Source organism: Anser brachyrhynchus, assembly GCF_964034855.1.
Source record: "Anser brachyrhynchus genome assembly, chromosome: 21".
Classification (NCBI taxonomy): Eukaryota; Metazoa; Chordata; class Aves; order Anseriformes; family Anatidae; genus Anser; species Anser brachyrhynchus.
This window is the reverse complement of record NC_137714.1, coordinates 2,388,678-2,401,082: the sequence shown is the minus strand read 5'-3', so window position 1 is coordinate 2,401,082 and position 12,405 is coordinate 2,388,678. Positions and strand designations below refer to the sequence as shown.

At 41.2% G+C, this 12,405-nt stretch overlaps 1 protein-coding gene across 3 annotated transcripts in view; it reads left to right on the top strand.

Moving 5' to 3' along the window:
- CAPZB (capping actin protein of muscle Z-line subunit beta) overlaps window positions 1-12,405 on the top strand; it is a 64,101-nt gene that overhangs the window by 39,474 nt on the left and 12,222 nt on the right. For all 3 annotated transcript variants that reach the window (XM_080564257.1, XM_080564258.1, XM_080564256.1), the window contains 2 exons: window positions 9,854-9,995; window positions 10,520-10,636. In XM_080564257.1, the coding sequence (XP_080420383.1) occupies window positions 9,854-9,995; window positions 10,520-10,636 (259 nt within the window). The remainder of the gene's footprint in view (window positions 1-9,853; window positions 9,996-10,519; window positions 10,637-12,405) is intronic.

The window sequence follows — 12,405 nt, the reverse complement described above, 5'->3', positions numbered from 1 at the left end:
AGTTCAGGCTGCAAAAGCAATTTGTTGCCGATTGCACCAGAAGAGCCTGTGTACAAGACAGCAAAGTTGTTGGGTTTTTTTTTTTTAAACAACCAAAACCGACCTGCAGTGTGCTCGGATTTCTTACGTTGAGTGGTAGCTTATAGTTGGGTGCTGAGGGGTTTTGAAACTTAAGCTTTAGATTGTAATTCTCGATCCATTGAAAACAGCTAATAAGCGATTGCGAAAGGATGTACAAGGCTTTTCCTTGAGACAAAATACTAACCACAAAAATAAAGGGACAGAGCATTTCCTGCCCTGGCCTAAATTAATACCTTGTAAGCACTTATTTCTGAGATGCTCTGCGTGGTGCTCGCTTCGCTCCCCAGCTTTAGAATGCATCTTTTCCTGGTCATTCCAGCAGGGAGCAGAAGAGGAGGATGCTTGTTTTCCAAAGACAAATAAGTACTTTTGAGAATATGTGCTCTTTCCCCTCAGCACCCAGCGTGAGGTCCAAGATTCCTTTGGATTATCTCCCTTTTTACCTTTATGCGCAGTAAGTGATGATATCTCACAGAGTTCATTTTGGGCTTCTTGTAAAACTTTAATAGTTTCAGTTTTTCCTTCTGTCAGTCCCATTTGGCCCACATACCATGCCTTTTTAGATTTCTTTGTAATCAGGTGTGGTAAGTATCCACCTACATTTAGTGAGTCATCAGCGTGCATTTGCCATTTCCCAAGGGGATGACACCTGCTAGCGTGGGTGGTTTGAGGGAAACAGCCTGTTATGCATTTGTTAACAATTTGTGTGAAATAATCCATTCAGATCTGTTCACTGGTGGTTGGTCTTACTTTTGAGTTTTGTCTCGAAAAGCTTACTGGCCAGCACGCAGAATGAGTACAGTGCGAGAACAAGCTTGGAAAAGTCTTGTAGTATCCCATAAAATAGTTTCAAATCATGAAAGCTTGAGAATAATTTTTTTTTCTGGGGCATGGAATCTTCAGTGCCTCCTAACCAGTGCTGAGTTATTTCCTGTAAGGGTCTGTTTTAATGCAAACTGCTTTTTAAGCATCGCTGGGTTGCTCACCTTTTATTTCTGGAGGAACATTCATGTCTCCTTGGGTCGAAGAACAACTACACTAGGTTTTAATTGGCTCTCTATTATATGTGCAAAACAACAAGCATATTTTTTAGTTATTGTTTTACCAAAGTGCATGTCACTTTCCCAAAAAACCAACTGTTTAAGTTTGATCTCCTGCTGCCAGGTTTAACTCAGACACTGCCTGAAGCTAATGCCCTGGTATGTTTTTGTTCAGTGAGTTATTATTCCCAGATGGAAGTCTAATATCTTACACCATTCGGTTAGAGCTTTGGCTTTCCACTTCAATATTGTGAAGATAGTTTCTTCAAACACATGGTTGTAATTTATTGCCCTTTTCTTGACGTGTGTGTGCGATTGATTGAAATCAAAGCGTAATGAGGACCAGGGCGTCTGGATAAATCTATTCATTTTAGATTCTGTGTTCTGTTGTTTTGGGTTGGAGATAATCAGTGCTTTAATTAAGTAACCTAATCGCTCTTTGTTGTCTGGAAGAAATCATTTCTGAAGTGATTAAATAGACCTCCCTGGGGAAGGATGCTGCTGATCTGAATATCTCTACAAACAAGATGAGTTTTGGCAACTCCGGACTAGTTTAGTAAGCTGACATACATTTAGAATCATTCTGCTTCTGAAAATATTTTTATTGATTAGGGCTTTGAGTTCCTTCAACAGAGTAAGTCGTGAAGCCTTGAACTTCTGCTTCTGTCTTTGTTTCGATGTTGATCTATTTTCAACTTACATTAGGGCTCTGGACGAGGAATTTGATAGGAGTGGAAGGAGGTCTGGGAGAGGACTGACCTCTAAAATATGTCTTCATTGTGTATGATCCTCTTGTTACTGAATTTTGGATTGCAGTTGTCTGAAATGGAGGTAGTCTCTTGAATTTATGATGTGTTTTTAATGTTCTTAGGTATTAGCAGTGCTGAGGATGGCACCCATGCCTTTTAACTTTGAGAATGCTCAGGGGTGCCTTTTACTCATGTTTTATCTCACTGAACAGCCTTGATTTGCTCAACGTCAGGGATGTCTCATTTTGGCTCGACTCCGGCTCTTCACCACTGAACTTTTCGCTGTTGTCTCTACCACTGAGTATCTTCAAATGTCCTGGAAGCTCTGGATAGCTTTACTCTTTTTAGCTGTTCTTATCTTTTGCCTTAGTTTGTTTTGGGTTCTGTGCTTGAACCACCTCTGGTGGTTGCCTTTTACTTCACTTCATAGGAAACAATGGCAAAACTGTATTAGGGCTGCCCTCCAACTTTAACTCTTTCAGATTGCTGCTGTAGTTTGTCATCTAATGCGTTCTTCCCTGACTTTCTGTATCCCTTTACCTGGTATCATACATCCTTTTACGTGATCTGATAGCCCATGAGATCCTCCGAGTGGAGTTCATTCCTCTCTGATTTTGAAAATACTCTGCACTTCTGAGAGGGGTTGAAGTAATTGTTGTATTTATCAGTTTGACCAAACTTGATTTATTTTGTATACATAACAGCACCTATTCCACCAAGTAAATAAAAAGAGAGGACCAGATGTAAGGGGTGTAATTAATGGTTTGGGGTTAGCAGAGACTACCAGTGCTCCTGCCTGTAGCTATACATGGGGGAGCAGCCGCTGAGCTTCGATCCCTGCAGCCCGCAGTGTAACTTTCAGCTCACAAAGTGATTAGGCAGCTGCAAGCTCTTTATATAAGCATTCTGTCTGTGTTTAGATGTAAACTTAGTTTGCCTAAACTAAAAACCCATGGAAAGCTTTGAAGTGACTTTATTGCCATTAGCTCACTGTTCCTCATTAATGGTTACTAGCCCTTTGTGATGGCTTTCTCTTGGGCATGATAGTTACTGTGGTTTTCGCAGCAAGGGCCCTGCAGATTGAATCCAGATGCATTTGTTATGCATCCTAGCACTAAGGAAACCTGACTTTCCATCTCACTGCTGGCTAGGCTTTTGCACAATAGGGTGTGACATCAGGATTATGTCATCTATGTGATTCTTGCCTCCGGGTTAGACTGATAAGTACAAGATGAAGTTTCATAAGACAGACCTAAACTGCCAAGATGCTCGCTGCTTTAATGTCCGTGTGCTTTTAAAATTAAAACCATGATGTTTTCCCAAGGAAATTGTTTAGACGTAAGTGTAAACAGACCAGTGTTGGGGTCCCTTCTTTAGCTCACCCGTAGGCAGCTTAAAACTCAAAACAGCTCCAAAATTGAAGTTGTTAGGCATCACACGGAGTGAATTTAGAAGAGAAGAGGAAAAATAAAGTATACTATCATGCTGTAAAAACTAAATTAGTTGCTCTTCATCTAATTTCTTTTTCTTTGGGTGCTTCGTTTTGGAGCATTTCTGGACAGACTGCATTCTTATCTCCTGAATCTGTGATTTTCAGCAGAGGAATTTTTCCCTTGGGTTCCCATGGTTCTGTGTGATTACATAAAATCTGAACTCTGGAGAGAGAAAGCTCAGGTTATGAGGCCAGCGCTGATGATGCAGCATTATTCTGAAACACCACTCTGAAGGCTTTAAGTCCCTAATAAGAGATGATTTACGTGCTTTCAAAAATGGAGCAAGACTAGATTTTAAAGTGTCAGTTTACTGGGATCTGCAGTTTTTGACCTGATCATCTCTAATAATACACATCTGTGTTTGTACTTAGAAATTAACTTCTGTCACAAATGCATGCTGTTCTAATGATGGAAATTTGAAGACTAGGGTAAGAACTAGTCCTAGCCATCTTGCAGCATATCTGATAAATGCATATTTGAAGGAAGAAGTCTCTCACACGAAATCTGTAGCCTGTGCAGACTTTGGCACGCGTAGTACATGACACGAGAGGCTGCTGCTGTCTTTTCCCCTCCTACCCATATTTGAATCGTAGCTGGCAGCATCTAAAATGTGTCAGACCGTTGGGTGATGAAACTGTGGGCTGTCTCTGCAGAAACGCGCTGGTCGAATGGATGGGTGTGAGTGAGAGACTTGGTAGCTGTTGGTGGTTCCTTGTACGTAATGAACCCGTTACGCATTTGGCCACGTTACAAAGTGACCCATTGTCTTCTTTATTAGGTGCCTAATGGAACTGTTTCTAGGTGCCTTCTCAAGAAGGATTTGGTCATTAGGTTCCATCTGCCAAGAGCAATTGGGTGGTAAGGAAAATGTGAGCAATACAGTGTTGTGTTTTGTTCTAATAATGAGAGGTACCAGAAAACACAAAATCTGAGGTTCTGGAAGATATTTAGCCTTCAGGATCCCATTGTTTGGAGACTGTTTTCCTTCCATGCAGAGTTCCTACACTTCACAACTCTGCTTCACAGTTTGAGTCATCCCACCACAGTCCAGATGTGTGCTTTTAAGTACAACTGGCATTGAAGTTACACATACCTAACGAGATTGGTATGTGTGCTCCAGGGATTTTTGCACCTGTGTATGCTGGAAAGAATTTCTGTAAAATACCTGTGCAGAGTCCATGGGCATACTTCGGGCTGCGTTCATAAACGGTGGTGAAAAACAGCTGCTCTGAATACACAAACATTTTACCTTCTTCCTTGTAAGTATTTAGGTAACATTCTTAAAGCATTATACAGTTACACTCCTGGGACCAAAGAAGGGGAGAGAGAGGAACTTGAAATCATCTGTATTCAGTGGGAGAAGAGTTACGTCCTGGTGTGTTGCTGGTACCAACCTGCCCTTTTTAGTAAAGAACAGGCGCTCAAGCCTGATTACTAGAAAGCTGGGCACAGGCAGTGAAGTCATTTACTGACAACTCTGATCTCTTGATGTTGTCCTAAAGACTTTTTTCCCCTTTCTTTGAGCTACAAGGCTGCAGGTGATTTGAATAAACACCTTAGCAATGTTTTGGGCTTGGTAGGGAGTGGGTTGCTCAAATTTCCCACTTCCTTCAAGTTTGTGTTGGTTTGAAATTACGGGGTACAAGCACTGGGGGAGAATTGTACCAAGTCATTTGCCATTAGTGTCATCTGTTTTTATAATAGTTGAAGTGTCTGCTTCCTCAGTTCATCTTTCAGGTAATGTCTGGTTGCTGTTAGACACTGGCTTCTCTGGTTGTGACTTTGATCATTGTCACTGTAGTAAAAACATTTGTAGGGTGAATGCTCAATATTTTCCTCTGGGGCAGATTTTTTTTCAGACAGGTTTCTTGGAAGAAATTGATCTAAATGGAGACGCTTCCCTTTCTGTGCTGAGCTTCTGTAGTTGGAAAAGGTATCTGTGCAACGTTGAGGGGGGAATTTATATATACACACACACATAAAATACATATTTTGCTGCTTTGCAAGAGCCAATTTGAAACACTGCAACTCTTTTGAAGATCTGCGTGGCCCTTCTGAGATTCCAGGTATGGGTACTTTGGCATCAGGGTTTTGTGTGCTGCGAGAATCACAAGCCAGATAGAAAAACCCACCCACTGTCTTTGGCTCTCTGTTCCTTACTGGAAAACACACAAGTGTTTTTATGGATGAGTGATTTGGTTCTAGAGTGTAATTGAGAGTCATAGCTTGTTTTTATTGCTGTGTGGTGGAAACTTATTTTCTCAGCGTACAGTCCAACATTCATTTGTAAGGCTTCTGAGAAATAGAATGCTATCGGGAAGGTTGTGGTGTATTTTCTGATCTGTTATTTAGCGGTAAAACAAAATGATTAATCTGGCCTCCTTTACTGAGGTATCTGCTGGAAGCTGGGGATTTCCTCCCCTGATAGGTTCCTCTTGAAGTTATGGCTTTGTTCTGGCCACGGTCTTTTCTGTTTCAGCCTGGTTACAGCTCAAGTTCCTTAAACAAGTTTCCATCCTGTCTCTCCACCCGCTTAAACTTCAAACACTTCATAAAGCTTTGGATCACTCTTAGCTTAAATATTTTCTTTTATTCTTGCGTTCATAAAGTAGGTCAGTCCTGAGTGTGACATTTTTTTATAAAACAGCTTTTTCCAGGAGTTCTGTGGTTGATGAGTAACGGATATAAAACTTAAGTGTTTGATCATGACATTAAAACTAGAATTGATTTTGAGTGGAATGCTATTCTGAATTTTGCAGAGAGAATGAGTGATTTTGTTGGGCCATATGCCACTTAACCACCTTCCTGGGCAGCTTTATAGAAAGCGGTTTTACCGGAGGTGGAAGAACACCGTCCTCGGAGCAGACAGATGTAGTTTGGCAGCGTAACCTTTAGCTTGTTGATCAGGGGCCATGCCTGGCTCATGACAACCGTGAGACTTTTTTGTTGTTCCTCTAACAAACTTCTGCCTGCAGGTAGACGCAGGGTCTGTCCCCCTTGTGCTCTGCGCAAGAAAGAGATCTGTGCTCTTCTGCGGAAGAGGACCGATAGCTTTGCTTTGAATCGCCATCCTTTGAAAACGGCTTACCCTTTGGGGATGGTTCTGAGGTACCCCGTTATGAACTGTAGTTTTCCTTCCACATCGGATCTCTTGCCCATCTTAGAAGTGTCTGATGGTTGCCTTACGTTGAGCCTTGGATACCTTGGGAGAGAACTCAAGCTCTTCAGAAGACAGAGATGTGCCACTGAAAAATGGGAGGGCAACATACCAAAAACATGTGTATCAAGAACAGGGGATCAAATCAAATTCTGTTCCACCCAGGAACTGGGGGGGAGCTTTCAAAGTGTTCTGCTGCAACTACTGCCTCTGTTTTTGGTGGGTATGTGCTCTGGTTTGCCCATCCGTTTCCATAACAGAGAAGGTATCTGTTTATGCCTTCCAGGAACTTTTTCCAAGCTGAATCTCTCTCATGCTCTGTTTTTTTGTGCTGATTTTTATTTTTTAAATCTATGGTGACGGGATTTCTTGGAGATAGTCTGGTCTTCTAGCAACAAATCCAAGTTCAAGTGTAGATTTAAATTCCTAACAATCTGTCATCCAGGTTTTCTTTATGTAGCAGCCAATTAACCTGTATTGCTTCTTAATTTCTCTTGAAGAAAACAGGTTTCAAGTAATGTTCCCCTCTTCAAACAAGGCTTTCATGGGATTAGGTAGTCTTCAGAAAATCCCACTTCAGTACCTTTTAGTTGCTGCATGGGGAAAGGTAAAATCTAACGTTGTGATCTATTCTATATATTTTCTCCCCGTGAAGAATGAGTGAGGTTTTGGAATTATTATGTATTGGTGGAACACAGAGGAGGCTCTGGCTGATATTTATCCCGGCATGCCTTGGATTCATAATGGTTCAATCACTGGCATTGTTGTTTGAGTCTCAAAATACTGGATCTGGCTATGTCAAAGCAACTTTATTGAAATAGCATGTTAGTATTTAAAACAATATTAATACTATATTTGATTCATTAAATATACAAAGGCAAGTTAAAGCATTTCCATGTGTGCACTGTTAGTTCTGGCAGGAGGTTCCTCAGATGGTTTTATGTGGTTTCAGACAACATTTTAGCACATTCTTAAAATACCCACAAAAGCCTTTATGTAAAATCTCATAAAGGTGAACCACATAAAAATGATTTTTTTCCTGTTTCATGTCATTAGGATCAAAGTACAGTAGGTAAGAATAAATTTCCCAAAACCTTGTTTCAGTCCCTGTCTTAATTAATGTTTCGTGCTCATAGCAAGCTCATAAAGTGTGTAATAGGGGAAACTGTCTGTACACACTGTAATATTCTCGGTGACTTCTCAGTGCTTTTTGAATGAAATCACTTATTCTTTATATGAATACTTCAAGCAAACTTCCTCTGGAAATGGACAATGCTTTGTGCTCTGTGGTCTTTGAGTCAATCTGATCAAACTGTTCTTCTGTCAAAGGAAGCATCAGCCAGGTTGGAGCTCAGCTTTGCTGAGGGACTGAAATTCCTGTTAACTGCATTAAACAAAATCCATTTGCGAAGTCCCCAGGGGGATGTGGCGTTTGTTGGTTTGTTAGGTTTATATTGCCTGCTGGAAGTCTGGCTTTAGCATGCCTGTGGAGCTAAGGGCTTTCCTTTGATGGCGTGCTATCGGTGGCCTAACAAATATCATAGGGCAGTGCTGTGTATGGGTGTTTCTTAAATGCCTGGTCTAAGCTTGTTGGTGACTAGCAGTAGTCAACCACTGAAAATAAAATGATGTGTGATGAGTTAATACGAAGTTGTATACACTCCTTGGGACAGCATTGATTTTGATACAGGCATGGATGCACATTATTGAGGAGAATCAGGGTTGGTCTAGTGACTCTCTGCCTTAAAAAAAAATACACCGGACTCATCTGTAAATGCAGAGAAAACGTTCAAAGCTACATAGGCTATTTGCAATACCTTCCTGATATCTTTTCTCCCGGCTTGTGGAAAAGGATACGGTAGCGTCCCTGAATCTACAGCACTTCAAGCTAAGACGAAGTCCAAAATGCACAGTAAATCAAATCTTACGTGCCATTAATAACTGTCAGGATCGTGTTTAGAAAGGAGGGGAACATGAAGACGGGAGGTTTCAACAAGTTTTTCATGTTGGCGATGAGCGATGCTATCGTTTCTTGCTGAGGAGGAGAAACATGCAGTCACTTGCACATCTTTGTGATTGTGGCGCTCGTGCCAGTGAGGGGCAGGAACATGGAGCTGCTTAATCTGCAGGACTCTTGCCCGGTTTAGCTTCTGGGAACTGCCTGCCACAGAAGCTCCTCGTTTCGCTGGGTGATGGCCTTTTGCTCTCCTTCAGACAATAAATTCCCAGGTGTTTTGTTGTCTTTATACACGTACTTGCAGAACACTCCGAATAAAAATCATCTGACTACTAAAACTTCTTGTCATTCATCTGTGCTTGCCGAAGCTGGCTCTCCTTTCCTTAACCTTTCACCAGAGGTGGTGATTCTGTGCAGCATTAAGTTCATCAGTGAGATCTACGAGTTGTGTGCCATGACAAGTATTCCCTCTTGTGTGATGCTCATTATGGCTCTTTGATAACTTGAGAATGGAGGCGGTTGTTAAATGCGGTAGGTTACAGTTTCGTTTTTCTAGAAGCCAGATTTGTTTTCTTGTGCATCACCCTTCCTACAGCCTTGGGTTGTTTACCATTATTTTAAAGTGTCTTTCATCTAGCACATAAGGAGCTTGGCAGTAGTGCTATAAAGGATTTGAGTTCTGCAGATGTCATTGTTTTGTTAGTTTTCTAAAAATCTACTTTGTACTACCAGAAACCTGAGATTTAGGTGGCTTCTGTCGTCTGCGGCATCTGAGGCTGGAATAATACGTGAACCTAGACAGCATCCCTTCTTTTCTAAGAACTTTGGTTTTTGATTCAATTCCACTTGGAATAAATCAATAAGTCAGCTTCACACAAACTCTTGAGACAGCAGCATAAAGCCACTTACTTGCTCCCTTCTGTCTTAATTAGCAGACTTTGTTGTAAAGAACTTCCAGCCTTGCCCAATAGCAGGAGAAAAGGGGGGGGGGAACCAATTGTAAAATAAAGTCTTACTCTCAGCCTACTTTGTAGCTTGTGTTTTCACCAGCTGTTACATTTAATTGGAATGTAATTAAAGAGTTGTTGTTTGCTCAAGTACTGTGGAAATGCATAACTAGCTTTGTTTCTCACTAGACTTTTATTCTCCTTTAGAGAAACGTACAGTTTTTTGTAATTAAAATGTGTATTATAAGATGATATGAACTGCTGTGTTTCTAGGTATCTAACTATTGGGAGAATGCTGTCTTACAATCAAAAATCTTTGGTAGGATGTAAAGATTCTGCATATTTATTATTATTATTATTGTTATTATTATTTGACTCTGACTTAGATGTTGTTTACTTTTAACATACCTATTGGATTGCATCCTGCAGGTATTTTGAAGGTGGAGTCTCCTCTGTCTACCTCTGGGATCTGGATCATGGTTTTGCTGGTGTGATCCTCATTAAGAAAGCTGGAGATGGATCAAAGAAGATTAAGGGATGCTGGGATTCCATCCACGTGGTGGAGGTTCAGGTACAGCCTCTGGGGCAGCTGATATTCCTAAGTGAAAACAAAACGCAGTTAATTCCAGACAGTTAACGAGCACAGGTGTTCCACTGAACAATACAATATTGTGTTAGGGGCTGTAAACTTTCTTTCCCGTGTTAATTTTTGAAAATTCCCTGAAGCAATTTGGATAGAGATAAGTCAGGGCTGTAATCAAAAAGAATCCCAGAAGAATTGAAAGTATGTTACTTTCTGTGTGTGTGATTCTGAGATTATTTTTTTTTTAAATGTAAAGGTCTACAGATAAATATCACTAATTAGGTAATAAAAACAAGGTAATGGGAGGTTAAATTGCTCTAGCTAGATTTGCTTTTGGAAAATTGTAGAAAGGTGCATGCTTGCAATTGTTTTTCAGAAATAGACCGTGCTCTGTAAGTGCACTTAAATGTATCTCTGCTGTTGCACATGCGATCTCTGGGGCCAGCCACTTTTTAGTTTTTGGAGGGGTTTTAATCTTTCGTCTTTCCTTTTTCTTCTCCTTCCACTTCTAGGAGAAATCCAGTGGCCGTACTGCTCATTACAAGCTGACCTCCACAGTGATGCTGTGGTTGCAGACTAATAAAACTGGTTCTGGTACCATGAACCTTGGCGGGAGCCTTACCAGACAGGTAGGTGTGTATATTGCACTGGAATACCCTACAGCCCCACAGCATGCCTTTCCTTATTTATATATCCAGTAGGCTCAGCTGGGAACAAAAAGTTTATTTTGTGAGGTGTTGTATAAACATGTTTTCCTGCTTCATATGCAGTCCAGTGAAGCAGTTAATCTGCAATCGTGTGATTACCAGGAAGCCCCTTGAACTCTGCTTGATGGCAGAATAGCTTTCAATTAGAAATACAAAATATTCAGTAGGAGCTTAGATTTTCTTTTAAGTCTTGGTTATGTGTTTGATACTCCTAAACTTTTATACTTCTGCATGCATTGTCTGGACAGATCATTTTATCTTTAAGATTTGCCCCACTTCATTACTAGAAAATTCCAATAGGATTATAAAAACATTACACCTCTTTTAAAAAAACAAACAAAACAACAAAAAAAACAGCAAGGTAAGCCACTGTGACCAGACCTGTATTTTGCATAGACCCTAGGATTCTTCTGTTCTTAGACTTCAAGTATCTTTTAGTATCCTCCTTTAGTATTTTTCCCCCTGCTGTACCAGGACAATGATTTAAATAAATAAATATCTTCTGGTCATTTGTTTTTTTGTGCCAGTTCTAATTGCTTAGACTTCTTCTTGAGAAAGGCATTTTTCAGAGGGAAGGTGCCACGCTGATGACTGTTCAGGCAGTGCTGCTATCTTAGGTCTGCCAGGTCTTGCCTGTCAGAGCCTGACTTCACTGGCTGAAGGTGCTTCTGCCCCAGCCACCTGCCCAAAGGGTGCTGTCACTTCGTGGCACGCTGCTGATGAATTGGGGTTGCTCGAGATCTGGACTGTGGAAGTCGGTGACTCAGGAAGAGTAATAAACTCTGGGGGACAGGAGGCGTATTGTATGGGTGTGAGCGACTAGAGAGATTGGCAGCTGCTAAGACTCCTTTATGAGACTTCCCAGGGCAGACCGTTGGTTTCGATACAAAGGACAATGCAGACTCTGTTAAACAGTCCATGTTTTTGTACAGGTTTGAGGCAGGTGAAGGAACAAAGGATCGGTGATGGCAGAGAGAGGAACTGAATTGTATTAGCGTTGCAGTCACAGAAGCTTGCCCCAGACCTAGGTGATTTTTCTTTCAACGTTGTTGATTTACAAAAGAGGCTGCTGCAAAAGCAAGAGGGGAGAAAAAGGCGTCTGGAGACAGTTTTGAGCATTGCATACTCTTTTAAAATGCTTGCAGTACTTACACCCGAGTTATGGTGACCCGGACAAATATTTGATCACAGGCCTTCCTAATACTTTAAATCATAGCTGTGAAGTGGACGCCAAGGGCTTGACTCTAGCCATGGCCTTGGCCTTATGGTGTGTGAGAGCTTTGCCAAAAAAAACAAGAGTCTGTTGAGAATAGGTGTCCTCAGTACACCTTGGCCTGGACTGCTAGGCCTTGTTTTGTTTGACTTTCACTCTCTTAGCTTTAGTGGGGAGATTCATGCTTCTGTCATCGTTTTAACAGTAGACCATTTAATTCATATGTGATGCATTAAAGCAGGGGCCTGCTTCCAATGTAAGTAACCATAAAGAAGCCACTGGGGTAATGATGCACTGCTTCTGCACAAACAAAGGAAACTTAAAATCTGAAACTCAGCTTTGGGCTGGAGATATTCTGCTTTGCAGATGCCATAGTAGGCTTAACGGGACAGGCATCGTCAGGATCCAGCACAGAAAACGAGATCTTCATCATGCCTTGAGGTGTGCTATGTGAGAAGGAGCTGTTTGTCCTGAGCCA